This window comes from Sturnus vulgaris, chromosome 5 (genome assembly GCF_052056855.1).
Source record: "Sturnus vulgaris isolate bStuVul1 chromosome 5, bStuVul1.hap1, whole genome shotgun sequence".
In the NCBI taxonomy this organism is placed as follows: domain Eukaryota; kingdom Metazoa; phylum Chordata; class Aves; order Passeriformes; family Sturnidae; genus Sturnus; species Sturnus vulgaris.
The window spans coordinates 43,060,555-43,087,798 of record NC_142247.1 but is presented as its reverse complement, the minus strand read 5'-3'; the positions used below and the strand labels follow the sequence as shown (position 1 = coordinate 43,087,798).

At 40.6% G+C, this 27,244-nt stretch overlaps 2 protein-coding genes across 16 annotated transcripts in view; both read left to right on the top strand.

The window, feature by feature from the left end:
• The first annotated feature begins 5,369 nt into the window (after positions 1-5,369).
• Positions 5,370-14,411, top strand: AMIGO2 (adhesion molecule with Ig like domain 2). 7 transcript variants are annotated; one of them, XM_088165591.1, is made up of 4 exons: positions 5,518-5,558; positions 11,500-11,576; positions 11,933-11,985; positions 12,668-14,411. In XM_088165591.1, exon 4 carries the CDS (start codon positions 12,741-12,743, stop codon positions 14,304-14,306), a length of 1,566 nt encoding a protein of 521 aa, XP_088021717.1. In that variant the 5' UTR covers positions 5,518-5,558; positions 11,500-11,576; positions 11,933-11,985; positions 12,668-12,740; the 3' UTR covers positions 14,307-14,411. The 7 variants fall into 7 exon arrangements, with proteins under 7 accessions (XP_088021720.1, XP_088021717.1, XP_088021718.1 ...); XM_088165592.1 differs by lacking the exons at positions 5,518-5,558; positions 11,500-11,576 and adding an exon at positions 5,775-6,049; XM_088165589.1 differs by lacking the exon at positions 5,518-5,558 and adding an exon at positions 5,775-6,049 and having other exon boundaries at positions 11,933-14,411.
• Positions 5,775-27,244, top strand: part of SLC38A4 (solute carrier family 38 member 4) — a 156,932-nt gene continuing 135,462 nt past the window's right edge. For all 9 annotated transcript variants that reach the window (XM_014871113.2, XM_088165588.1, XM_088165581.1 and 6 more), the window contains exon 1: positions 5,775-6,049. The gene's annotated coding sequence lies outside the window, so the exon portion shown is untranslated. The remainder of the gene's footprint in view (positions 6,050-27,244) is intronic.

Genomic DNA, 27,244 nt, shown 5'->3' with positions numbered 1-27,244 from the left:
TTTCATAAACAAAGATATTTAAGATGTATCTGATGATATTTTTCCTATCTTTGCTCTTACGAAATCCTTGAGAAAACAAAGACATCAGGGAGGACTGCAAATAAAAACAAATCTGCCAAACCGAGGAACTGATATTTTGAGTACTAAAGAGGCATTTGAATGTAGAAAGGGCCAGAAGTCAGGTCTATATCAACAAATAAAAGTAGTATCAAGATTTTATTCTGAAATATGCACACTTCTAAGGAGAAGCTCAACTTAACATTAGCCATTCTTACTCCCTTTTCAACAGTACTTACAATGGCAATTCTGAGGATAGAATGAGAAAGGATGCCACTGGTGGACATGTGATGTCTTCAAACATCCCCTCTAGATCTGCAGAGCTATGAAAGTGAAAACAGGGAGTAACAGAATATGTCTGAGAGACAGGAAGAAAAGTTAGTTTTGAAAGCCTGAGTAAGGAGAGCGAGGAACCATTTGTCCGGATATGGAGTGAGTACAATCTTCTCGCATCCCCACACTGGTCTAAAGACTTATTTTCTTTGTCCTTAGTCTAATAAACAGCATTCATTCCATGTAGGAATAAAAAGGGAGCTTTCCAGCAGGAAAAAAAAAAAAAAAGAAAAAAAAAGAAGAAAATAATAAAAAGGTCTGATTCCTTGGAGACTAAGCAGCATGGTGTCCTGGTAGAAGAGTTGTTCTCAGGGTGCAGCTTCAAACTGGATGAAAAGCAGAGCTGGAAGGAATCACGGAATGATTAAGGTTGGAAAAGACCTCAAAATTCATTGAGTCCAACCCTTGACCGAACACCACCATGACAACTAATCTATAGCAGAGTGCCATCTCTAGTTGTTTCTTGGACACTTTTAAGGTTGGTGACTCCACCACCTTTCCAGGTGATGTTTTACCACCTTTTCAGGGAAGAAATTATTCCTTATGTCCAACCTGAACCTTCCTTGGTGCCGCTTGAGGCCATGTCCTCTCATCCTGTCACTAGCTGCCTGATAGAAGAGATGGGCCCCCACCTGGCTACAATCTCCTTTCAGGCAGTTGTAGAGAGTAGATAAGGTCTCCCCTGAGCCTCTTTTTCCATGCTAAGCAACCCCAGTTCCCTCAGCCACTCCTCATGTAATTTATTCACTAGACCCTTCACCAGCCTCATTGCCCTTCTCTGGACTCACTCCAGCACCTCAATGTCTTTCTTGCAGGGAGAGGCTCAAAACTGGACACAGGATTTGAGGTGTGGCCTCACCAATGCCAAGTTTAGAGGGGCAATCACTGCCCTGGTCCTGCTGGTCACACTATTTCTGTTGCAAGCCAGGATGCCATTGCCCTTCTTGGCCACCTGGGCACACATTGGCTCATGTTTAGCCACTATCACCAGCATCCCCAGGTCCTTTTTCACTGGGCCACTTTCCAGTTTCTATGCCCCAGGATGTAGCATCACAGGGGGTTGTTGTGACCCAAGTCAGAAACTTTTCTTCTAAACACTCCAGGAATTTCCTAGACTGCCTCCTCTCCACTGCATTGAGTTTCCAGCAGACATCAGGCAGGATAAAGTCTCCCAGAAGAACAAGGGCTGATGATTGTGAACTGTCAGCCAGCTGCTTAGAAAGTAGTTCATTCACCTCTTCATCCTGGTTGTATGGTCTGTGACAGACTCCCACCAGGACGTCTGCTTTTTTAGCCTTCCCCCTGATCCTTCTCCACGGGAACTCAACCTTATCATCATCATTTTTGGAGGCTTCACCTTGGCTGGATGCCAGGTACCCACCATGCCAGTCTATCTACTCCCCCTTCCCAACTGAACAGGGTGAGAAAATAAGATGGAAGACAATTCATAGGCTGATACAAGGCAATTTACTAAAACAAAAGTGAAAGTTTGCATGCACATGAACAAAGAGGAAAACCGATAATTTTATTCTCTACTTCCCACCAGCAAGCGATGTCAGGCCACTGCCCAGGAAGCAGCGTTGCAGCACACGTAGCAATTGCTCAGGAAAGCAAACATTGTAAGTAATAAAAGTCCCCCATTCCTCCTCCTTTTCTTCTTTTATTACCTTTTACATCTGAGCTGACACAATACGGTATGGAATATCCCTTCAGTTGAGCCAGCTGGCCTAGTTGTGTCCCCTCGCAGGATGTTGCCCACCCCCAGGTACACATGGGGGGGAATGTTGAGAGATGGGGCTGATGCTGTGCCAGCGCTGCTCAGCTGTAGCCAAAGCACTGGTGTGTTACCAACACCTTTCTAGCTACCAAAGCAAAGACCAGCACTGTGAGGGCTGCTGTGGGGAAAATTAATTCCATCTCAGCCAGACCCAAAAAACTATCCTAAGAGCAATTGCAACTTTCAAGTGACAGTTTTCTCTTATCATCTGATAAGAGCCCTAAAACACTTGTCTGCCACAGCCATCCCTGCCAGACCTGGTTTTTGTTCTCTCCGTCCTCTGAGGCATTGCAGGATTCCCAGTCACACAGACAGGGAAGAGGACATGTTCTGCTCCAGGGCATGCCAAAAGTGCTAGAGCCTTAACAGGACCAAGCATGTGTCCTTGTGTCTCACAGTGAAATCGACAGAATCCATGACTCACGTGTTTGCAGCTAAGGGGCTTGGTGTAGGCTTCAAGGAAAATATTAGTGCCAGATGGGGAAGAGGACTTCCCTCAGGCACTCACAAATATCTATTTAAGTCCTTGTGCAGCTTGCATCCCTGTCTTCTGGGAGCTCAGAGTTCATGCAGAGGGACTGCAGGCTACCTCTTCGAGCTCACTGAAGTACCCTAACCCCCAGTCTGGACTCACACTGAAAGAGAATTAATTCAGGATGGAGAGAGGGGAATCACAATAAAAGGAATATGATTCTTTGACCCTTATTACTGTATGTATGATACCTAATGGCTATAATGTATGTAACCAGGAGTTAAAATGGAGGCTGGAAATCCTTATTCCTGCATGAGCACTATGGCAGAAAAATCATGCCCTTGCCAGAAGCAGACTGTAAGAGGAGAGGAGGAGGATATTATTTTCTTTCAGAACCCCCTTTCTAGTTAATCTCTTAATATTGCTTGTTCATGAAGGTATTGTAAACTTCCTGTAGCCAAACAGCTTTTGAAAAAGTCTTTAAATTATCAATTTCATTATATAACTGCAATAAATTTGTGGTTTTAATAAAGAAACTTAATATTGAAGATACTAGAGGCATTTCTGTATTTGTGGGGGCTTCCAAGATCACATGGTAAGTACTGTTATTAAAAGACCTTATCAAGCCCCATCAGTCTGTCTGGCACTGCACAGGATGTGAAAACAAGCACTGAAAATCTTCCACTCTAATGGATAGTTTGGTGCAGGGGCAGGGAAACACAGGCAGGATCCTGATGGCTTTGGAAGGAGCAGCCAGCTATCAGCAATTCTCTGCAATAAGAATCTCTGTTGGTGATGCCAGAAACCTTACATTTGTACAGATTATCAAAAGAGAGGTTTCACATCCTAATTAATGTACTGTCAGCTTCTCACAGCTCGTGATCCATGTATGATCAACAAAGATTTTTGAGAGGTACTGTTTTCAGATCAGTGCTATTTGGTAGAGGAAAGATAAATATCTGTTGTTCTCATCTAAATTAGATTTTAAAAAGCAATCTTCCTTCTAATTTAGTATGTGACAAGTGACAAAAGCACCTTTATGTTGTGAAATAGCATAAAGAATTAGATTGCATCATGCCATGTTCAAATTTGTCAGTATTCAGTGAGAACAAAGAATTGCTGGGCTTACAACCAGCTGTTTCCAGACTTACACGAATCCTGTGGTTCTGAACTCCTTTCAGACTGTTCAATATATCCCTTGATCATGATTTCTCTGCAAAGTCTGCTTATTGGCAGATGGCCTCTCTCTGTAAGCTGAGCAACTCGTGAAAGGATGATCACAACTCACAGCAATGTTTTGAGCATCTGGGCCCTGAGATCTCCAATATAAAAAACAGATCCCAGTCAGCACTAACAAGAAAAAAAAATGGAAATCAAAATTCTAATTGCCTTAAGTATTGGACTTCACTTTGATCTGGATCCTATGTTCCCCAGAGCAATTATTAATATGTCCAGATTGCATGGCTGGAATCTAAATAACTTAGCTCCAAGCAGTACCATCACTTTGCACCTACCAGTCCTCCACACTTACTGAGGTTTGAACAAGCTGCAATAAAAATCCTTAGTATTTTAGAATCAGTTTATTTCAATCAAAGTGTGCACAAAACTCACAAATGGACAGCTATTCCATATGCTAACACAGAAGGAATTTTCATTCCATAAGTAAGTCTTTAGGAAGAATTCAGGCTCAACATTTTCAGTTTCGAAAGCAGGGGAAGGAAAATTACAAAAGTGATTACACCCTTCCTCAGACTATATTGGTAATGTGATCAACTTAAATTCCACCCAGTATTTTGTAGTATCAAGGTCATCAGGAAAATTTAATGGCTTAGTCTAAATGAAGACAACAAGCTTCCTTAAACAAATGAATATTCCAATGGAGGGTCTGAAACAAATCAGTGTTCAATCGATAACCTCAAGATTAAAATTGCTTCAGTGCTGTATAGCCTAACTGCATAGAAATTCAGCACAAAATAAGAATGATGAATCTTTATGATTAAGGTAGTGTTCAAAAAGTCTTTTAAACCAATACCAGTATCACCTATATCTCACCTGGCTTTGATCTATATTGAATCAGATCTTTGATATATACCTTATATAGTGCTAAAGAATTTTAGTTTGCCTGTAGGGTGAATTCTAGGACAAGGAGCTTTTTAGCTTTATATGTAGTCACGTACCCTCATATTAAAAACGACTTTGCTATGTGCCCTTAAAAGAAAAGTGTGATTTGCAGCAGCTTTAATATGCAAGCCCATTTGCTGAGAACTGTTCTATAAACTGTACATCTGGATGACAATAAATCCTCAGTGACTGTTATTTGCTAAAGTTAGCCCGTGTTCAGTTTCAGTCTCTAAATGTATGGTACTCTAAATTATGATGGAAATGTCGTGAGAAACTTGGCCGGGGGAGGTTAAAACCGGTGAGAAACACAAGTAATTGTGTTCTTTGGCTTTCAGCTGCACTTTACCTCGTCATGTTCTGGTCACTCTTCTCAATTTGATTTGCAGCAGTTCTCCCACAGATTCCATGGTCAAGAACATGTCAATTAATTTTCGATAACTCCTTTTATCATTTGATAGACTTCTCTGCTCTGATCAAAGCCTAGTTTACTACGGAGCTTCCGTGGGGCTTGACCATTTAAACAGAGGACGATTTCTAAGAGCTGACACAATGCCTTCTACATTTATCCGCGCCTTACGAGCCCCCCGTGGTTCCATCTCCGCACACGGTGACTTTCGGTGTACTTTTAACGAGGAGCCGCGTCTCAGGCTGCGCCCTTCCGAAGAAGGGGCTTCCCCGGGCTCTCTGCCCCTGGCGCGGGCGTCGAGGAGCCGCAGGCGGGCCGGGCTGGCGTGCAGCGCACGGGCAGAGCCCAGGCGGGCGGCGGAACCTCCCCGCTGTCGGCGGGGGCTGCGGCGGGTGAGGAGCGGGGCCGGAGCAGGGCGGAGCGGCGGCGGCCCCGGGCGGCGAGGGGCGGAGCGGGGGCAGCCCGGGGGCTGCGCTACTCCTCCGGGCACCGACGGCTCCGTCCCGCTGCCGGGGAAGCGCCCGGGAGGGCGTCGGGGCAAGCGGTGTGGGGTCGAGTCGGGTGCTGCGCGGCGGGGGGGACCGGGAGGGCGTAGACAGGAGGGGATAAAAACCCGCTGTGTCGCCACCGTCACTGGGAGTCTGCTGCCTGCCCTGCTCACCCGCTGCCGGTGCCGAGCTCCGGGCCTCAGCTCCATTGCCGGGGGCAGCGGGCCAGCGCTGCTGGCGTCCGCGGGGGAGCGCAGCGGAGCCGCTGCCGCGCTCTCGGCGTTCCGCAATTTCCCCCGAGCCGAGCGGAGCGCAGCATGCGGGGCAGGGGCTGGAGGCGGCGGCGGGGCCGGCATCGCGCTCCCCGGACATGAAGCGACCATCAGAAGCTCCAGGTAACGCTGCCCGGCGGGGCGGCGGAGCAGACATCCCCTCGGTAGCCGGGGTGTGACGGGGGCAGGGTCCGGAGGGGCAGGAATCGGGGATGAGAGGGGCCGCCGGAGGCGAGCGCAGCCCGGCAGCGAGCGGGGGAGAGCCGGTCCCTGCCTCCGCCACGGAGCGGCGGCAGTGGCCGCGCCTGCCCGAGGAAGTCCCTCAGAAACCCCTCGGATTGCGTGCGGATGCCCCCGGTTCGATGCCGGTTCAGCCTGCTCGTTCGCCGGGCTCGCCGAAACTTTGCCCTCCGCCGACTCCTGGTTGGAATCTGGGGCTGCAGCGGCAGTCCCCGACGTGAGACTGGTAGGAGACCCCCCCCCAAATCGTATGCAAGGGGGTTTCTATGAAATTTAGCCCTCAGATAAATTTTTAGAGGCGGTGAGGCTGTTTCGCTGGGCAACTAAACTTTAGTAAGATCTGACATTGCTTGGAAACTGGTTACTGATACGGTAATAGGCACTGCCACTTATCATGACATTTTTTCTTAATTATTTGCTGATCTCCTTAGCAACTGAAGTAATATGCAAGGTTGGAGCTTGATATACAAAGTAACATAGCAAAAGGGGTGAATTTGTTGTTTCACTGATCCATATTTCCCTTGTACTGCCTCAGAGGGAAAAGAGCTGCAGAGATGTTGACTTCACGTAGCTGGTACTGCTGTAAAGAGACTGTTGATTAGTCCAACTGAGGCTCTTGTACGTCACCCAGTTTCTCTTCTGTGTCTCGGTTTTCTTTAAGACAAGCGAGTTAACGTGTTTTAAGAAAAAAATCTCTGTTCAAGGAAATTCAGTCTTTAGTGAGAGATTAGTGGGAGACGATAGTTTTATCTGGCTAAGGTTACTAGGACAAATTAATCTCTAATTCAGCACGATTGAGGTCTGGCCAGATGCTGGCTGGAGAGAACACTCCATTTGCCTTGCTGATCTCAGGATCAGCTTGCTGCAAATATGATGTAAAGCCATTTTTTCATCACTGTTAGGTCCTGCACCAAGCACAGTTTAGCCCACTTCAGGGGTTTAGTCCAGTGTATCAAGACATCCCCCAGATGTAGCTCAACAATAGTCTTTGCTGGTCAATCTATCATGTCACTAAATCTGACGGATTACGTCTGGGTAATCTGTATCTGTTGAATCAAAGATGCTGAGCACAGCTGTCAGGAAGATTTGATGCAGAGTGCCTTTTCCACTCAGGAGCGTTAAAGGCAGAGTAGAGCCTGGAGGCTGAGGCAAGGTGGCTGTTGTATGAATATTTGCTCTGACAGTATCACACACACACAAGGAATGTGAGTTTATGCAGACCTTCCTTAAAAATGTAACTTTTAAAAATACTAATTGCATAGGATGCCATTAGTCTATATGTAATTAATGGCTGTATCATGTATTTGAACTGGATTCATAAAGTTGGGACTAAAAGCATGAATAATTATATAATACTGTTGTTATAATTTAATAAAACACCATTCTAAAAATCACTTTTGCTTCTGAGTTCATGAGGAACCTTTGTCAAATGTCATGCCAGAAGAAAATAGGGCTGTGAGAACACAAACACCTGAGCCATCATTTTTATATTTCACGTATTGTTGTATTTGACTAGTATAGCCCTAATTCATCTGATATGTAGACTAGTATAGGGGGAGAGCACCTGTGTGGACGTTGGAAGTCAGTGAGAGGTGCAGAGATGTATTAATGTCTTATGGGCTGGTGAGATTGAGGGGAGACTTGAGAAGGCAGACATAGGAGATGTGGTGCAAAGAAAGGAAGTAGGGGATGCAGAAATGGTGTGAACGTTCTGGAGAATGAACAGAGGTCTTTAATGTTTTTGAGTGCTTGATCTCTTTAGGGGCTCAACACTATTCGTGCAGTAGTACCACAGGCAGCAGGGTTGTGTGCAGATATATGCATTTTCACAGTGCAGAAAGTACCAGCCAGCTGTAGGACTCTTTGCATCACCAGTACTCAGGAAAAAGCTTTACAGTAGGAATAGCATCTACCAAACTGATTTTTTTAACAGTGAAAAGACAACAGTAGGGTTTGAAAAATTTCAGGTGAATTGTGATCTCCAGTTCAATTTACTGCTTAAATTAAGAGATGTACTACATAAGTGTTTTTTAGCAAAGTCTCAAATTAACTAGGAGAGGAAGTTTGGTGTACATGCTCCATTGGAAAAACAGCAATAAGCCTGAAGGTGCTTACAAAGGATGAGAAAACTGGTGTAGATATTGTTAATGTTACATTAGTGGGAGAGAGAGCCCAGAGAAAGGAGAAAGGAGGGTTTAGGACATTAGTTGATCTTCAAGTGATAACTGATGGTGAGACTGTATGTTGCCTGGCAGTCCCCTTTTCCATAAGCAGGTCTAGGTGCTTGTTACTTTTAAAAACAAAACAACAAACACTCAACCACCTCAGAAATAAACGAGAAACAACAACAAACCTACACATTAAAAAGTTCAAAACCAAGAACTAAATCCTTAGCTTCTCTAGAATGTGATTGCTTGTACTCAATTTTGCTGTTTCTGACCACAGAGGATTTTCCCTATGATAGAAGGGTATGTCCCACCTTTCTTCTTGAACAGTTTAGAAGCACGTGCACCATTACGGTTCAGATGAATCGTCTCAGGGAGCAATGTGTTTTTGGCACTGGACTTAAAATATTGCACTTTAACATCACAAAGAAATTATTTATTTGAACAGAATTCAAGAACAAAACTCCCAACCATGTCCTTCACTTTACTATAAATCAGAAAATGTATCTACCCAGCTCATTCAGAAATAATGGTGAAGTATTCAGCCAAAGTCTGTTGGCACATGTTAGCTGATAGTATTCAATGGCAATATCTCTCTTGAGAAAATATGCAATATTGAAATTTGTAAAATAAGACTTCTCTAAGACCTGAAGTAGTGTTACTGGGATGAAACAAAACGCCAGGGTTTTTAATGTAGCTAATTGTAGACTTTATTCTTCTTGCCACTTAACACATGACAACCCAGAAATATTTATGCAGACGTTTTAAGTTCAAATGATCACATACCGTGTAAATATTTCTGTTGAACATGCTTGGCTTTGCAGAACATCCAGGGTAATTTGCGCAGAAGATATGGGGAACACAGGTTGAAGAGCAAGTTGCAACTCAACAGTCCTACTCTCCAAAAGAGCAAAAAACTTGTTGGGAATGTAGGCACTACCCTATGAGTTGGGCATGGAAAGGAAGGCTTCTGCTCATCGGAGTATTCTCTAAATACTCTTGTATGTCCTGTGATATGTTTAGGAGGTTTGTGATTTGGATTTTCCCTGCCAGACCAGGCAAGTAATCTGAAGCAGTTTTCATTTTGCAGCTCCACTGAGCTTTGAAAATGGACAATCCAGTTTTCAACCCTTGCAAACTGTTTTTGCTTCTTAGAACTAAAAGATATTACAATGATATACACCAGTGACTGATGTGTGTCTGCCCATGGGATTTGGTTGCAGACTAGCTTGGAGTTTCTGATGAGATAATTGTAGGCATAGACAGAAGCAAACGTGCAAGATTATTTAGTGCATTAAATTCGGTAATCCTTACAAACCTAAGCATTGATCTAGTATGTCCCATTTGGACTACCTCCAGGATCACAGTTATATTCAACATGGAAGATCATTTTTTTAAGTGCCATTCACTTGTTGCAAGTGCAGTTACATTACAAATTAGGCTGCAGAGATTGCAGAGTCACGCATTCACATATTAGTGGGAAAGGCAACCTTTGCAGCAACTGTTCATCTCCTATTTTGTGGCTCCTTTATAATCCAGTCTTCACGTGGTTTTATGGTAATGTAGTTTTCAGATGCCTTGCTGCATACAGTAGACTAACTAAATGAGCAATTACTAAATACCTTTTTTCATCTGCCAGTGTGTTTTCATTGTGCCTTATTTTTTTATGTCATACGAATTCACACTGTGATACAGAATTATTTTTGATGGCAGTTTCTCTAATGCTTCATAGGTTTCACCCTCTAGAAGAACTTATATCTATTAGTTGTTGCTCTTGACTTCCTAACTAGCAAAAACAACTAAGTAAGGAGCTTAGGACTGGTTAAAAATACTTCTCTGGATTCCTAGCTTTCCATTGAAAACCCCATGCAGTTAGAGACTTCAGGAGACTTTAAAAGCCTAGAAGAATTTACAAATACTGATATTGAACTTTTATTCAAACCAATCAATTTATTTTTACAGTATTTCTATAGCTAAAATAGTGTATCCCTTGTATAAACAAGAGATCCCTGTGCAGTCAGAAGTGCCAGATTAGAGCCACAGCATTTTGACTTTCATGTCAGCACTTCCTCAGGTCAGCCCTTCCCAAATTTAACATGCAGAGATTCCTTATTTAAAAGTGCCAAACTGGTGACTATAATATGTTCATTATTTTGTAGTAGTCACCAGTTCACAATTCTCACAGGAATTTTGTGGCAACGGCTAGGACAGCTGCAGTTCTCAGGGATAAGGATTTATCAAGCTCTTGATGTAATCACCCATTCTTTTCCCTGTTCTTCTTTAGAACCTGTGCACAGTGTTATGAAAGGTTTTGGAGGGAAAATTGAGCAATCATGTAACCAGGGACTGTATATAAAATCTAAAATGGAAAGAAAAATTCAACTCTTAACTTTTGAGCATTTGACTTGGCAGTCTTGCAATTCTCTTAATGCTTTTTTCTTTTTTTTTTTATGCAAACAAAGCCAATGTATATATAAGTTCTTGTGAAAGGTGAAATGTCCCATTCTCCTGTGTTGTCTTCATATTTTTTTTAATAGGTCTTCATAAGGTTCAGCTCTTTAGTTTAATAGCACATCTTCTACCACTTCTACCATTTAAGAGTAGATTAGTCAGCAGAAGACAGCAGCCTGTCAGATTGGTAGAGGGTTACAGAAGAGGGAAATAAAGAACGAAGGAGGAGTGAAATTTTTTGCTTTTTACATACATTAATTGCATCAGTAATCTTGGGTTCTTCAGTAGCAGATGTAAATTCTCTGGAGAGGTGTGCTCTAAGGTTTACCTCCTGAAACTCGTTTGTCTTCTGCTTAGTTCTCTTCTTTCCCTTTACACCCTCCTCATCTGCTTTTCCAGTCTCATATGCTTTAACTGACTTCTGCATCCTCAGACTATGTCTTCCTCAGTTTCTTTAGTAACAGTGATGATCCTCCATTAGCACCCATCTCCCCTGATTTTGCACTTCCTTCCCTATGTCTCTTACCCTTCTCTCTCTTCCCCTTCTTTCACTATCCCTCTGTCCTGCTGCCCTCCACCACTTAGGTCTTGATTTTAATTTTTTTGCCCTCAAAGCTCATCTTTTCTTCATCCATCTTGCATCATCAGAGAATAAAACTTCTTTTATTCTCCTCCTTTCCATCTGAGGCTGCTTCTTTCTCATCCCACTGTCCACAGGTTCCTGGCCATTGCCACTACCAGCAGCTCAGAGCAGACATTGCAGGGTTTGTCCTGCTCAGATACTGCTCCAACAGGTGGGTGAGATTGGAGAAATGAGTTTGAGGGTAATAATGGGGGGGCTGAATACCACATCTGAACTCTGAAGGGGTGGCTATAATCAATGTAGATAAACTCACCTGTGAATTTACTGACAAACTCTAAACAGGTACCAGGGAGAGCAAGAATGAACAGAAATGTTTATTCCTCTGCTATACATGTATACATTTTCTCAGAAGATGGTTAAAAGCATATCCCTTAGCACAGAATTACTACTGTGCCGAATCTTACACCCCTGTTTCAAACAATACTGACTCTAAAATATCCTCAGAAAAGAGTATTGTTGGGGTTTTTCTATCTACATATGAACAAAATATTTTTTTTCTTTACTAAGTTTTGAGAAACAGCTGACTCATCCTTACTGAATGTTCCCAAAATTTGCCTGAGGTAAGCACTAAGTATGGATTTCTTCCTCATTACTTATATTGGCAAAGGTAGAAGAAGTAGTATACAAAATACTGTTATTGAACAACTTTAATAACTTTCAAAATAGGCTGTTGCTCCCTGAACCATAACTTACTGAATTTAAAAAGAAAAAAAAGAAAGAAATTCATATGACATTTAAAACTAGAAAGGCTGAGAAGATTCTTTGCTTGAAAACATGTGACATTTTCTGATTGTAAAGAAAAGCATGTTGTAACTGCTTCCCTCTGGACAAGAAGAAAGCATTTTAGGATGAGGCTTTCTTTCTTCTACTGGGAATCTCTGTTGGTTTGGAAATAGGTAGGGGATGCCGTTTCCAAGTCATTCTCCACAGAGGAACATTTCCAGTTTTTTTAAATGAACTGTCAGAAATTGCATTACTGTGTCCAAGACTGAAGAATAGTTGCATTCTTTTTGAAGACAAAAGATATTGTATCCACAGTATATATATTGAAACAGGAGTGCAGAATTTCATGTTTACATAAAACCAATGTTAAGTTTACATCACCTTAGAACTAGATTTTACCATTAATTGTATGAAACCCTATGGATTAATTCCCTGTATTTTTCAAAAGGCATAGGAAATCAGGAAGAGTATGAATGGTAAACGTTAACATGCTGTACCTCTGTATCCCTCTTTTGACAGCAACGAGTGCAAAGCTAACTGCACAAGTAATCTGTGGCAAGGAGCACTGGGAGACAGCTAAAAGGCAGTGACAATGTCTTTAAACTGGCAGACACTTCCTACTCGACTTGGAGTTTTTAAAGTGAACTGCAAAGGACTCGCATGCCTCTTGGTCTTCACCGTGAGTGTTTGTGGCAGTGCCCCAGGGATGTGTCCAGCAGCCTGCATCTGTGCCAGTGATATTGTAAGCTGCACAAATAAGAACCTCACTCGAGTGCCAGGAAATCTTTATAAATGTATGAAAAGGCTGGATCTGAGTTATAACAGAATTGGGATTTTGGAGCCTGAATGGGTCCCAGTGCTGTCTGAGAAACTGAACACTTTAATAGTCAATCATAATAGCATTAGCAGCATTAACACTGGAAGCTTTTCCACAACTCCAAATCTGAAGTATCTAGACTTGTCATCCAACAGCCTGAAAACACTGGGCAGCCCTGTGTTTCAGGAGCTAAAGGCATTGGAGATTCTCCTGCTGTACAACAATCAAATAACCCAGATCGAGTCTTTAGCCTTTGGAGGATTGTACAAATTACAGAAACTGTACCTAAGCTACAACTTGGTCTCACATTTCCCACTGGACTTATATGTTGGAAAACATAAACTGACAGACCTTGTGTTGCTGGACATTTCCTTTAATCACATCCAGACGATGCCTGTTCAGCGCCTGAGTTCAGTGCCAGCCAAACAACTTAGTGGAATTTATCTTCATGGCAACCCATTCTATTGTGACTGTGTCCTGTACTCCATGCTAATCTTCTGGTATCAAAGGCATTTCAGCTCAGTGGTGGACTTCAAAAATGAGTACAGCTGTTTGTTGCAGTCAGACCCAAGAGGTCATAATAAACTGCCTTTACTATACGACAATGTTATGAATTGCTCTGAAAGTACCGTCAACAGCTCTTTCCAAGCCTTTGGGTTTATTCATGATGGCCAGGTTGGTGACAGGCTGATTGTACACTGTGACAGCAGAATCAGTGATATAGGCACACAGTTCATTTGGGTTAGTCCAGACAATAGATTGCTGGAGCCAGACAGGGAGACTGATAACTTCAAGGTGTTTCCTAATGGCAGCCTGGAGATAACGGATGCCCAGCTAGAGAACTCAGGGCTGTATTCCTGCATTGCAATAAATAAGAAAAGACTATTAAATGAAACCATAGAGGTCAGAATAAACGTTAGCAATTTCACAGTGAACAGATCCCATGCTCATGAAGCATTTAATACAGCTTTTACCACTCTTGCTGCCTGTGTGGCCAGTATTATTTTAGTGCTGCTGTATCTCTATCTGACCCCCTGCCCCTGTCAATGTAAGGCAAAAAAGAAGAAGAGGAAGCTGAACCAAAGCAGTGCCCACTCATCCATACTGAATTCTGCACTGCCACAAGAGCTGCCAGCTGATGAGAAGAAGGCTAGCACTGGTAAACGGGTAGTTTTCCTGGAACCCGTGCATGAACCAAAACAGAGTCAGAATGGGAAAGTAAAACTGTTTCCTAATGACAGTGTCATTACAGAGAGTATCTTAAAAACTACTCGAACAAAATCTGACTCTGACTCTGTCAACTCTGTGTTCTCAGATACACCTTTCATGCCACCAGCTTAGTTTGCTGCTTGTGTTTGTATCGTGCAGTTCCATTTCTGAATACCTCCTTTGCCTGTAGCAAACCATCAGGACAAACAAATAAAAAGAGATAAAATGTTTTAAAAAGAGGTATGTTTTGTCAGTCCTTGAGCTACGTCTCCTTTCTGTATGGGCCATGCAACAGTGATATCTGATTCAGGAAAAGCAAACAGCTTGTCATTAGTGTGAATGTTTGTAATGCAAGCTTAGCCTTGGTTTCCCTGTCTGGTCCATACACAGCACTTTCTTGTGCTTGTTTAGAGACACTTCCAGTGCATACAGCTGACTCAGCAGAGGCAAACCTCTATGCAACACCCAGTCATGCTGATAACTCAGCTCTTCTGAAGTGTGCACAGAAGCAACTTATGGCTAAGGAGAAAAATGTCCTTTCTGCTATTCCAGGCTCAAAAAGTCTTTACATAAAATCACTATGGGAAAAAAGTAATGATTTTTCTTGGACTGCTTGCCACAAAAGAATTAAATTTGCCACCAGAACGCCTAGCAGCACTGGGTAAATGTGGCCTCCAACTGATAATGTATTTGCAAAAAATTGGTTGAAAATATTAAATGAGGGGTATTGTGATAATTTTCTTCAACACGTAGTCACGAGATTACTTGTGAAATGTGCATGTATTTGTTTATAAATGTTTCATGTAATGAAAACAGGTAAAAGTTAATATGCTACCTTTGCAGCTGCCTCAGTCAAAAAATGAAAGTTGCCAGGTGTGAAGACTTACACAAATCAACAGTAACTAGTTAAAGCTGTGATATCTGGATTGATTATAACCAATTGTCTTAGCCTTCACTGCTCACTGTGTGCTTGGCATCACATGTGGTAAACAAATCTGCCACTATCACCAAGGTTCCTGCTTCATCTTAGGGGCGAGTGACTTCTCTTCAAAGATAATTGTGAAATCAGGGAAATATTTTAATTATTTTTTTCTATGGCACATGTTTCTGCAGCCTTATTAAATTTGCTTCCTAACGTTTTTTCTTAAAAGAGGAAATGAAGTATTTGGACAAACTAATGAAAATATAAAAGACTTTACATACTCTAAATTCAGAAAACGCAGATTTTACCTAGCCTTGGCCCTTATCTTGTATGTAGAGCTTTCTTTCTTGCATGTATCACAAAGTTTATAAGTCTGGTAAAACTGATCTGAACTGGTTATGCAATATAGGTTACATGAAGCATGTATTGTAACGAGCATTCTGGTCTATTAGCTTTTGCTTTTTCTGTTATATATGATTTTTGTTTTGTTTTTTATTTTGGGGGGTTTTTTTTTGTTTTTTGTGTTTTTTTTAAGCTTACTTACCTTGGGGCTGGGCTGGACTGGACTTTTCGAATCTTCCTCAAATTGATAAGTAGCAACTCCAAAGGAGTTTCTTAGAGTTTCTTAGTAATTGCAACTTACCAAAGATAAGTAAATGAAGCCTGTCTGTCTCATTCTATTTTGGGGAAATATACTAAAAGGGTAAAGGATAAGCTAAGTCAGAATCAAAGGGCTACAGGGTATGACAACTGTAATTTATTTTTGAGCAGCTTGCTTTAACAGCCACTTGCCATTTTTTGTGATTTATTTTGAGAGGCATGTCAACATGCTAAAGCTTATATCTGTCTGAGCCAAAGCTATTGATTTGTTATGGAGAAATCCCAACATAGCTAATTGTTTGAAGAGAAGCTATCTGATAAACAGATTAGCTCAGGAAACAGTGTCTCTGTATTGTGTATAAAGTATGTGGAATTATAAAAAAGCTGGATATATTAACTCAGATATTCAGGAAAATGGAAAATGGAAATTATTTTTCTAGGTAGAGGATAATAAATACCGAGAAGAGGAAGAAGACCAGAAGTCTGCATCTTTTATTTGTACATTTATCTGTGTAAATTTTAAAATAGCTTCTACTGTCAACTAGGTTAGTATCCTTTCATAAAGCTCTTTCCCTCTTTCGTCTCTGTATACGCAGTAACTCAAAATGTATATTTTTACATATAAAGTATGATGGAAAAACAGTGATTTTCTTTGCTAAAATCAGGTTGAGTCATCTGTCACTGTGGCAAAGGTTTGACATTGTCTCCTTCTCAAAGGCTTTTTTTTTTTTAAGATTTTACTGAGATGCATGATTTCCTACTCGTTCAACCATGTATGGTTGGTGACTGGGTGGATGTCCTCTGTGTTGTGCAAGGAGATGGTGGGGCACCCAGGGCCAAAGGGCTGAGAAATGGTGGTGAGGCAGAGTGGGAAGCAGAGAGACAAATACTCTGCAGACAGTTGTACAGATCAGTTCCAGCTCTGGGCAGATGTTACGCTCTGTTGTCATACATCAGGTTGATTGACCCAGATTTCAGTGTTTACACAAGAGCATGGATGGTCAGTTCCAAATTGGGCAGAAAAAGAAAACAGGCGGTTGTCAGTATGGCTGGGAGGCAGAGACACTTCCCCTTAGCAGCTACAGCTAAGCAGGTGCACTCCACTGCTGTTCCCAGCACAGGGCAGTGGGAGTATTGTGTATTGAACTCACCAAGCGTGTTGAATCTGTGTGGTAGTCCTAAATGAAAAAAGGTAGAGAGATCCTTCTGCCTTTCCTCCACAGGGCTGCTGCCCTGCAGCAAAAGCATGGGGATTTGTGGGATCAGAGCAATCCCGACAGATAACTGGAGAAGCTGAGCACTGATCTATATTCACCCTGACTATTAACTGTCTGTATTTTACTGACTCCTTCAAAGTGCTCACAGTTGAAACCATGAGTATAAAAAAGGTGGTAAAAACAAAGCTTTTGAAAGAGATGGCTTTTTTGCTGCTTCTTTACATTATAGTCTCATGAGTTCAGTGGGTTTAATGAAGTTGAATGAAGATTTTTAATCATTAACGAATATTTATCTATAGCACCAACACCATAATCCACAGCTCCAGAACCGTCTTGTCTTGGAAGGCTGTGGAAAATCAATGCAGCTCATCAGTTCCTCTCCTCCCACAGCAGTGTGAGCACATCAGGGCTGGGATCAGGGAGCCGCTGCTGCCATCCAGCTCCATGGCCTTGCAGCACCCTGGTTTTCACATGGGCAGATGCCACACCTGCAGCTCCACTGTGGTCTGCTCTCCTAGAAAGGCCTTGTTGACAGGCCTGTCCTACAACCATGTCTTCCCCATTAGCCTGCGTCCTGGATTTCCCATTGATATTTCCAGCAACTACAGAAAAGCTGAATGATATTTTTAATGCAGAGACAGCACAGTTTGGTGAGGTGTTGAATGCTCTGGCACCGATCCAGATACGCTCTTTAAATGGGTTTGCAGTAAGGCAGAGGTACCAAGCTACTGACAAGAAATCTATTACTGGGCATGGGGTCACTCGCTGCCTCTGCAAGGTGCCTGGAGTGACATATTCCCCATCATGCTCTGATGATCCTGGATGCTTTTGCTCTCCTTTGTCTTCTCAGTGCCTGAGACCATGCCATACAAGGTCATAGGCAGAGCTCTTAAGTTTTAGTTTAACCCTGTCTTTTTTATGGGGGTTCCTTTGAATATATGGCCTCCGCCACTTTAATGGTGGTAAGCAGCTTTTCTCGTACTCAAGGGGCTATTGCATTGGTCCAGCTGTCTCATGGATCAAAAATAGGGGCAATGTCTGTAGGCAGCTCTGGGAAATTATGTCCTTGCCTCTGTCTGTTTCCAGTGCCACACATGCCTGCAGACATCAGCTTTTGTGGAGTATGTTGGAAACATCATGTAAAGCCAGCATGAAACCTCTCAGGTTGGTCCAGAGTGCAACAACAGCAGCTGCACAACCACACTGTCCCTATGTTCTCTACCTGCAGTGGCAGGAGACAGGTAAAGCTGTTTGCTGGTCATTTCTTCTGACCTTGATAAGATTCAGTGTCTGATTCAGACCACCTCACTAACAATGAACACATACAATATCTGACTACTCCTCAAATACACTGAACAGCTGCCATCGGTGTTGGAAGCTGGGGGTGAACCTAAGTGCTTTCCTGACAGCTGCCTTTAATTTGCAGTTAGTTATGTTAGCCAATTCTATGTTCTTTAAGCCTAGTAATATGCTTCTTGCATGCTGGGTAAGTGGTGTTCCAGGTTAGTAATGTGTCTGTCTCCTTAGCATCACTGCTTCAAACAGTAAGATTTCTAAGGACTGCTAGTTCTTGAGTGTCAAAGAACTAACAGATTATGTAGCTCATTCTTCTGAACAGCCAAAACCCTAGGGCAAAATTGTGGTTAAACCAAAACTTTAATTTAGGATTGCACAAGATGATTTCTTCCCTCTAGTGTAAATCAACCTCCTTTGGAGTGCTTTTATACCATGTCTGCAGCTTATTCCTATGCACCTCTCACATCTCTGAACTGGATGGAAAGAAATCAGCCTTTATGGGACTGTTGTGGTCATCTCTAAAGTAATGCAGCAGTGACACTCCCTTGTAACTGCAGCCACTGGCCATCCCACCCAGCACACACTCCTCATCTTCAAGGCTGTGTCGTCACCATTTGGCTGTGGCAGGTGCAGGGACCTTTCCCTGCCTCTTCCTTCATAGTTTTCAGTTTAAGGACTGGCTTCCGGAAGATGATTTCTGGATGAACTGCAAAGTTACTGTAAGGGATTATTTGAATTGATAAATTAAAACAACTACTTCCAAGTGGCTTCTAAATCATGAGAGCTGACATTGGTAAGTAGTAGCTTAGGATACATGTTCAATTTACAGATTTAGAAATTTAGATTGTACTTTCTTTTTGCTCTTTCTGGTAAATAGTACTTGAATAATTAAACATATAGAAAAAAGAAAATGCATATTGAAGGATTTTTTTCCTCTATTACTCTTTTTCCATTTGTCCAGTAGGGCTCAGATATGAATAAAAGGAGAAATCTGAGGTTGAAGGGGATAAGGGCAAGAAATAATCTGAGCCAAAATTCACTTGGTATTATAAAAGAAGCTAATATCTTAGCTCTTGCCTTCAGTGGGTACATGTTAAAAATAAAAAAAAAAAAAAGAAATGAAAAAGAAAAGCCAAGATTTTCTTACCTAACTACAGATTTCATGGGTATTTTGGAGGTTCTGTATCATAACAGAGTTCTGACAGTTATAAAGCTAGGAAAGTGACCCATACAAAAATCAAAGCGTAAGCGTATTATTAGTAGTTGTTTGTGAAAGAGGGATATCCCAAAATTGCTGAAGAGGTCATATAGATAAAAGGACCATACCTCTCTTCCTTACTTAAAAGAAATATCTAACATTAACAGTAAAGGACTGAACAGATGCAAGGAAGAAAATATTTTTCTTGTGAATTACTGGTTTATGTTCTGATTTTGTTAGGTGGGTTCTCTTCCTTGTTTGAATCTATTTTCTTTTGAAGAATAACATAATTAACTGGAATAATATTTTCTCATTTTGTTCTCCTAATGAAGTCTACATTTAGTAGGGAAGGCAAGGAGGGTCAAGAATTATATAATCAGCTTTACATTGCTGAGATGTCAGGAAAAGTTAGTTGTGGATTTAAGTATTCTTTGATCAAACATGAGATTATTCGGGCATAAATCTGTGGGTTGTATAATTTAACTGATATTTTCTGTCTCATTTGAGTAATCCAAAATGGCATATTTTAAGGTTTTTTAAAGGAGAAAGACTGTTCCTGAAGCTTCTTGCATCAACTTAACTAAATTGATATAGAAACCATCAGTGATGTGAAACAACTCTGTTAGCATAAAGTGACTCTGGCCTATAGAAATGCTGTCCAGTCTATATGAGTATTTCTCATGACAGCCAGGGATCAACTGTATTTCCTAGGCAAGATAGAGCCAAATTGCATTATACAGACCTTTCCTAGACAATCAGGAAGATGTTTTCTTCAATGAGATTAGTTTAACAAATTCAATTGCAATCCCCATTTAGGCCTTACTACAGATCCCATTTTGAATTCTGTGCTTTTATTTGCACTTTTGAACTATGCATGGAACATAACAGGCAGCATATATTCCTGATAGGGACATCAGGAAAGAGCAGTTGAGGCATAGTGAACATGTTTGCTTGAGAGCTTCCAAATTTTCTCCTCAAGAGTTAATGGTCCTAAATTCAAAATGCTCATCAAATCCAGACAAATTTTAGACACCCTCTCCAGAGGGAGTGGAGGCTCCAATATGTGAAAGCCTCAGCAAGTGCTGTCTTTGCATAAGACAAAATGTCCTTTCACAGAAACAAAAGGACTTCTAGCACTTTCCCTGGTAGCTGAGGTGATGTCGGCAATAATAGACCACAAAATTAATTAGCTCTGATAAGCACTGCTGTTGCCTGGAGCAGCTCAATTAGCCTCTTGGCTTTGGAGCAGAAAGGTTTATAGTACTGGATAGAGCCTCAGACCAGGCTACATCTGGCTACATTTTGTTCTCTTTCCTCCTTATACCTGACACCAGAATCAGAGAACCACTAGATTTGTTGTGTATATATATATATATATATATATATATATGTGTATATATATATGTGTGTGTGTGTATATATATATATATTTTTTTTTTTTTACATGAGTACTCAGAACAAACGAAATCTTGAAACTTTTTCCAGGCAGCCCACCACTGCCTGCAAAAACACTGGTGGAAAGGAAACAAAGATTTTCACCACTCACGTATGTAAGTCAAGGCTGGATTCCATCGAAGGAGGTGTTTTACAAAAGAGCAGAGGGTATACTTGCTTCTCTGACCTTGTTTTGCTAAGCAAAAGTTAATATATTTGAGCTATTGTCTGAAATAATTTAAAATCTTATTTTTTAACAACTTTCGTGAATGCAAGTGAATGACATCTGTTGTTGCAATTCTATCAGTTGTTTTGTAATTTGGGAATGAAAGAATTATGTTTTCTCTCTTCTTCCCTTTTTGTCCATAAAAAGATAATGCAACTGTTTTTCAATGCATGTGTATCCCCTTCCCTTTTTGTTTTCAGCAAGGATAATCAGCCCATATAATTTGAAGAAAATGATCATGTTGCAGTGAATGGTCTCTGTGATCCATATTTGCTGTAGAGATAAGCCGATTTGTTGATTATGATGTTCTGTATATCATTTCATATTTTGAAATATGAATATTTAGACATGTTGTTATTATTGTTGCTACATTTGTGGCATATAATTTTTCTAAAATTTCCTTCCCATTACAGATTTTAAAAAATGCAGTAGAATGTCAGAAATCACTGCATTTACTGAAAACAGTAATTTTTGTCCTTTAACACTGTAACGTTTTGTCTTCTAGCAGTCCCACCTAGTAATTCACACTGAATGCAGTCAGAAGGCTTTCAACAGCACCTGCTTCATAGCAGTTGTGAAAACAGGCTTCTTCCCTTCATGTAGCAAGGAAAACATTTACATTGTAAGAGTGTAGAAGATATATTCTTATCACTTATTCACCAATAATTTTATTATAGGGTTGTCAGTGTGGCTCTTGGTATTATAATTTCATATTAACGAAAACTAATTCTCATTGGTGCTTTGTGTGGAAAATTGCTGTTGCAAAGTGCTGTTTGCTGGACTGCTTGAGATGAATTCCCAACTCTGTCATGTTCCTGTCACCTCATTTAAGTGCCTGGGAGCGATACAAATGCACATGGCCAGCTCTCCAGCATGGCCAGACCATGCTCCTTTTATATTCATCAGGGAGAAATTGTTGGAAAGCATGCTAGAAGAATCAATGTGCTGTGTACTTGGCACATTCATGGTGATTTATAATTGCTTCATAATAAAGAAAAGTGATAGAAGGAAGTTTGAAAATTCTCATCATTATGGTGCATAATAATGTTATAAAGCTATTTTGTCAATATTCTGTCATTATTATGTCATTTTCATATTCTTCAAAAATACCTGTAAATATCTCCCTACCAGTATATACAATAGTATCCAATTAGGCCTATATAAGATACCATAGGCACTGGTAACAATTCAGAGTTTTGGGGACATTTCCTGAAGCTCTCCTCCAGATTCTGCTCAGTAAGGCTTAACTTGCGAAATTTATGCTTATCTACTACAAGGAATTGAGGACTACACTAGCTTTCAGTATCTGTGTGGATGTGTCACCTGCTGTATTATGCAGGGTGCATTTCATAGTGATGATGTGTGAGGGGGCCCCTTTTATCAAAACTGCTCAAAGGCAGAGTGAAGACTAAGCCTCAGAGGAGTGCTGATTTCTTGCTGTCCAGAAGTAATGAGCTTCTTTTGTGGAGAGCACAGGCTGCAATTTAAATTAAAATTTAAAAATAGAAATGTTGGAGTGGGAGAATTTAGCCAGAAGAAGGATACTACCCTTTGAGTAAAGATGGGAAAGTAATGTAGAGAAGTAGAAAGTCAAAAGTGAAAAACAAAAGCAGTACCTGAACCTTCATAGGAGCTCAGGTTTTTGAAAATATATTAAATTTTCACACTGCTTAGTAATTTCCTCCTGCATAGAGAAATGTTGTCTCAATAATGCAGGTGCAGATCATTCTTCTCAGAAATACCAAGACCTAACACATGGACAGATAAGAACTTCATGGTTATCTTATTTGTCATCATGAGTTCAGGCCACGTTGCTCCCAGTAGGTAGACCATATTAATATTAATCTATGATTTCCCTAAGAGGCAGTGGGTAACTGGACTGATTTCTAAGAGTGGCAGAGGAGTAGTGACCTGGAAATTTCTGTAAGTATTTTAAGTAAGTGGTTTTAAGTAGATTCCCTTACTGTCTCCAAGTCATAAGTTGTAAGGCACTGAAATACTGTCATTGAAGTAGGAGTGTTTAGGATTTTTATTTTTTCCTCTGCAGAAAATGAAGTAACTTAATTGTGCCCTAAAGACAAAATGTAACATTTTCTTCTTTAGAGATGTATTTGCATCAGGGTATGTGTATTGCTGTCAGCTTTGCCAGTTAATATTTCACCCTTGTAGTGGGCGGAGAATAACTGACACAGTAATAGGGGGAAATGCATGTGTGTCTCTGGAGACTAAATATAAAAGATGATGATTGCTCTATATGGTTTCCTGAACATCCAGTATGGGAAATTGTGTTCTCATGGAGGGCAGAAGAAACACAGCTCTTCTAGACCAACTGCATGCTGTCAACAGAATGCACAGCTACCACATTTCAGGTATTCCAACACACTCATACAGAGCAAAGTAGGCTTAGCCTTATCTTTCTGATAAAAAATCCTTCTTTTTCCCAGAGCATATGAGAAGAGTTTGACCAGGCTTATAGGACTTAAAAAAAGGAGCTTAATGTACATCTAGGAAGCTGTAGGCTACTATTCCTGATTACTGATAACCATTGTGGAATACTATGTTAATGGTATTTTGGTAATGTCTACTTTAAAGTCTGACTCTGAGCATCTTTGTGGAGTAGTTAATTAGTAGCTGCAAAACATTTTGATTTCTGGGGACAGGAAGCATTATAGTACTCTGTAACATATTAGGATCATTTCACGCCTTAGATTCTTTTTGAATGTTTTTACGAAGGACAATAAGCATGTGTTGTACTTTAAGGAGCAAATACCTTTACAGGTAGGTATTAATGTACAATGTCTGCATTTTCAAAGAGATCATAACATTCTTGCTGTGACTACTGCATTTTAATACAAGAACTCCCATACTGTAGCCTCCTGCCATCTACTTCACTTGAAGAGAGATCTTTTCCTCCAAAAGATAGTTTAGAGCTTCAGAAAGTCTTTCTCTCTGCACTTGACCACACAGGACAATAAATAGGAGACTATTGTCCTTTAGCATACATTAGACTGCAGGAATGTTGCCATAATGAACCATATGAGTTTAGCTCTGAATCCTTTCAAAAGCCATGCTTGTAGCTGTGACAAGTGCTTTTCTGTGGTATTCGCACTGAGAGGCTCTCCAAAAACTCACATTCTAAGCCAGTCCTTGAAGTTGAGCTGTGTGCTGTAGTATCCAGAGAGGAGCCTTACTGATCAATGAAGATTGGATGCCATCCGACCGTTCCAGGCTGACAGAGAAATGCTGATTTTGGCATATTCCTAACATTAATCTGCTGACACGACTAGAGTTTAGGCTTTGCTTTCTGTCAACTCTACTTCCTTCTTTGAATAATAGAAGCATCTGGAAGTTTTTTTGGAGGTTTCTTTACATTTTGCTTTTATTTAATTTATACATGAATTCATGAATATAAGCCAGACTTAACTACATTTTCCCACTGCAACCTCTTTGCCTTTATTTTCCTCTCTCCCTGTCTCATGGGGCTTGCTCATGATCATGATGAGGTTGTGATGTGCATGTCAAGAGGTCCAAGGAGGCCTTTTATCCCTGAAGACTCTCTGCAAAGGTGAATAATATCCAGGTATGATCTGACAACATAAGACACGTTATTCAACTTATGACAGAATTTCAAGTTGACTTTTGATATTCAAAGCAGGGTTTCTTGAATGTTTCAAAAATCTTCTGAGATTGTCAGTAATCTTTACATGAACAACATATATAAATATACTGTGTCTGTGAGCAATTTTAAGTTTCGCAGCTGAAGCACAAAGGCACTTCAGTTTTCTATCATTGTTTCCAATTTAAGAATTTCAGTAACAAAACCCTCTAATTTAGTCACCCACAAACCAGCAATCACTACATCAGTGAGGTTGCTAAAGCTAGAAGAGAAGTGAGCTAAATTTTAGAGAAAGCACAATGAGAGAAGCCTAGAGTAAAAAGTAAGTGCCTAGTAAAAAGAAATGTTACTTGAGTTTCTGAAATATGTAATATGAGAGATAAAGCACATCAGGAATGGAAGGAGCTACATCAAACATACAGTGACAAATTTATTAGAGATTACTTAAAACATTTAGGAGCACAGTGCATTACAGCTGCATCAAGACCTTCCTAAGAACCTAAAATCAAAAGGGGTCATACAAAAGGTCATACAAAAAAACCTAAAATAAAAAGGGGTCATACAAAAACATAATTATATATGAGTTTAATAGGAATTAAGAAAGTTCAGAGGGTATGGTGTTAACATTATTTTGGAACATAAATGTATATTCCTTGCATAAAATTATGCAAGGTAAAATAAGTACATGAGAAGCAAAGGAAAGGCAAAGTTAAAGTTCATAACCTAACAGGCAATTCAGAGAGTCCTGAAGTGTTCACTGTCTTCACATAAAAAGATTAATTTCCAATCAGATACTTAACTACATTAAATTTAATGTGAAAATAGGAGCATGTCCAAGTTAAAAAATGTTTGGATAAGTTAAGTATAATTGAACCCATCAAGTCCTGATGACATTCCATTTCACTCCTTTTAAAAAATATGAAAAAATCTCTGAAATGTGCTGTTATCTTTGAAAACTCACAGAAGATGGGCAGATCCCATGCAAGAAAAGCAAATACAATACCTATCTTTAGAATAAAAATCCAGCCACAAACAGGGAATTATAGATTATTCAGTGCAACACCAGTTCCTGGAATTATTCTGGAATAGATGGTTAGGTAACCAATTTAGAAGTGCCTGGAGCATATTAAAATACAAAACAGCTGACAGATTTGACAAGAACGAACTGTATTGACCGTGCTCAGTGCTGACAAGTTAACTGGCTTTGTCTGAATAATGACAGCCTTTTGGCCAAAGGACAATGAAACAATGGTGGAGACTATTGACTGATGCTGCTGTAGCTTTTTCTTTTCTACTTTTGCTAGACGATTTTTAAAAACAAGTTAGACACACAACTTGTATGAAAGTAATCATCATCTTTGGTCTTTCTTCAGTGTAGGGTATTGTACTAGAAGATCTGTAAGATCTTTTCCAGGCCTGCAGTATTACATAGGCAGTGTCTGTTTAGGTCTCCTTTGTCCCATGACTTGCATTATGTGTTTTCTGCCCTGAATGCAGGCTACTGAAGATTGTCTGGGATTACATATAAATTATTTTATTCAAATTGATCTGAAATTGAAATTGTTCATGTGTGCTTCATTTTCCTTTGGAAACTTTAGCAGAAAGCAAGCAGTAATTTTCCCCAGAAGTTTGTTTTGATTTTGCTTCTTAAGTTTACACAAATGGTACTTCTGAAATCTGCTCTTTCTCAACAGTTCTTCTGATATAAATGTAATTACACAGGATGACTGACTGATTTGTTGGGGGACAAATCATGGCCACTCCACTGCAGAAGTGAATGTAATTTTTTCCTGAAACTGCCTTTCACTAAACTTGAGCATGTTGGGAATAACTTGTGCCTTGCTGCTGCTTTCAAAGCAGCTCCACAAACAGTGTCATTTGGGTACACTTTTCAAATATTTCCAGGTCACTGGACCACAATATTGCCTTAGCTGTAAATGCTGATCATTCAAGATGAGTCTGTCTCTGTTTCACAGTTTCTGTCAGTGCAGGCAGGTTTAACTTGGCCTTGGAGTACAAAGATACATTCTTGGGAGCTTGTAGGCTAAAGTTGGCTTTGCAGTAAACACAGTCCAGCATGAAAGAGAGATATAGTCAGTGGGATTGCAGGCAGAATCTTCTGTGACTCTGCAAGAGGAAACTGTACAGTCTAGGTTGGATTTTGGAAAATGAGAGAGGTCTGTTTCCCCTCTCCAAATGTGGACCTGTCACTGTAGAGTGCCCCAAAAAGGAAATAAATAACTACTCCCCACTCCTCTGAATTTGTGAGTGTGTAACAAGTTTTGAAAGACAATGTTGTCTTTTCAAAGGTAGGATTGCCTTCACTGTGTACTATATATCTCATTTGACTGTCAATTATTTAATGGTGTAACAAGCAATATTTCAGCTAGTAAAATACTTCATCCCCAGATGGTAGGCAATACTTACACATTTCCACTAGCACATCCTCTCAAAGGAAACATTAATCTGCTGAGGGAGCAAGGCAGAATCACTCCACTAGAGCATCTCCTTACTACTTTTGCTGCCTGGTCTTTTTTATGATACAAACTTTTTAGGGAAAA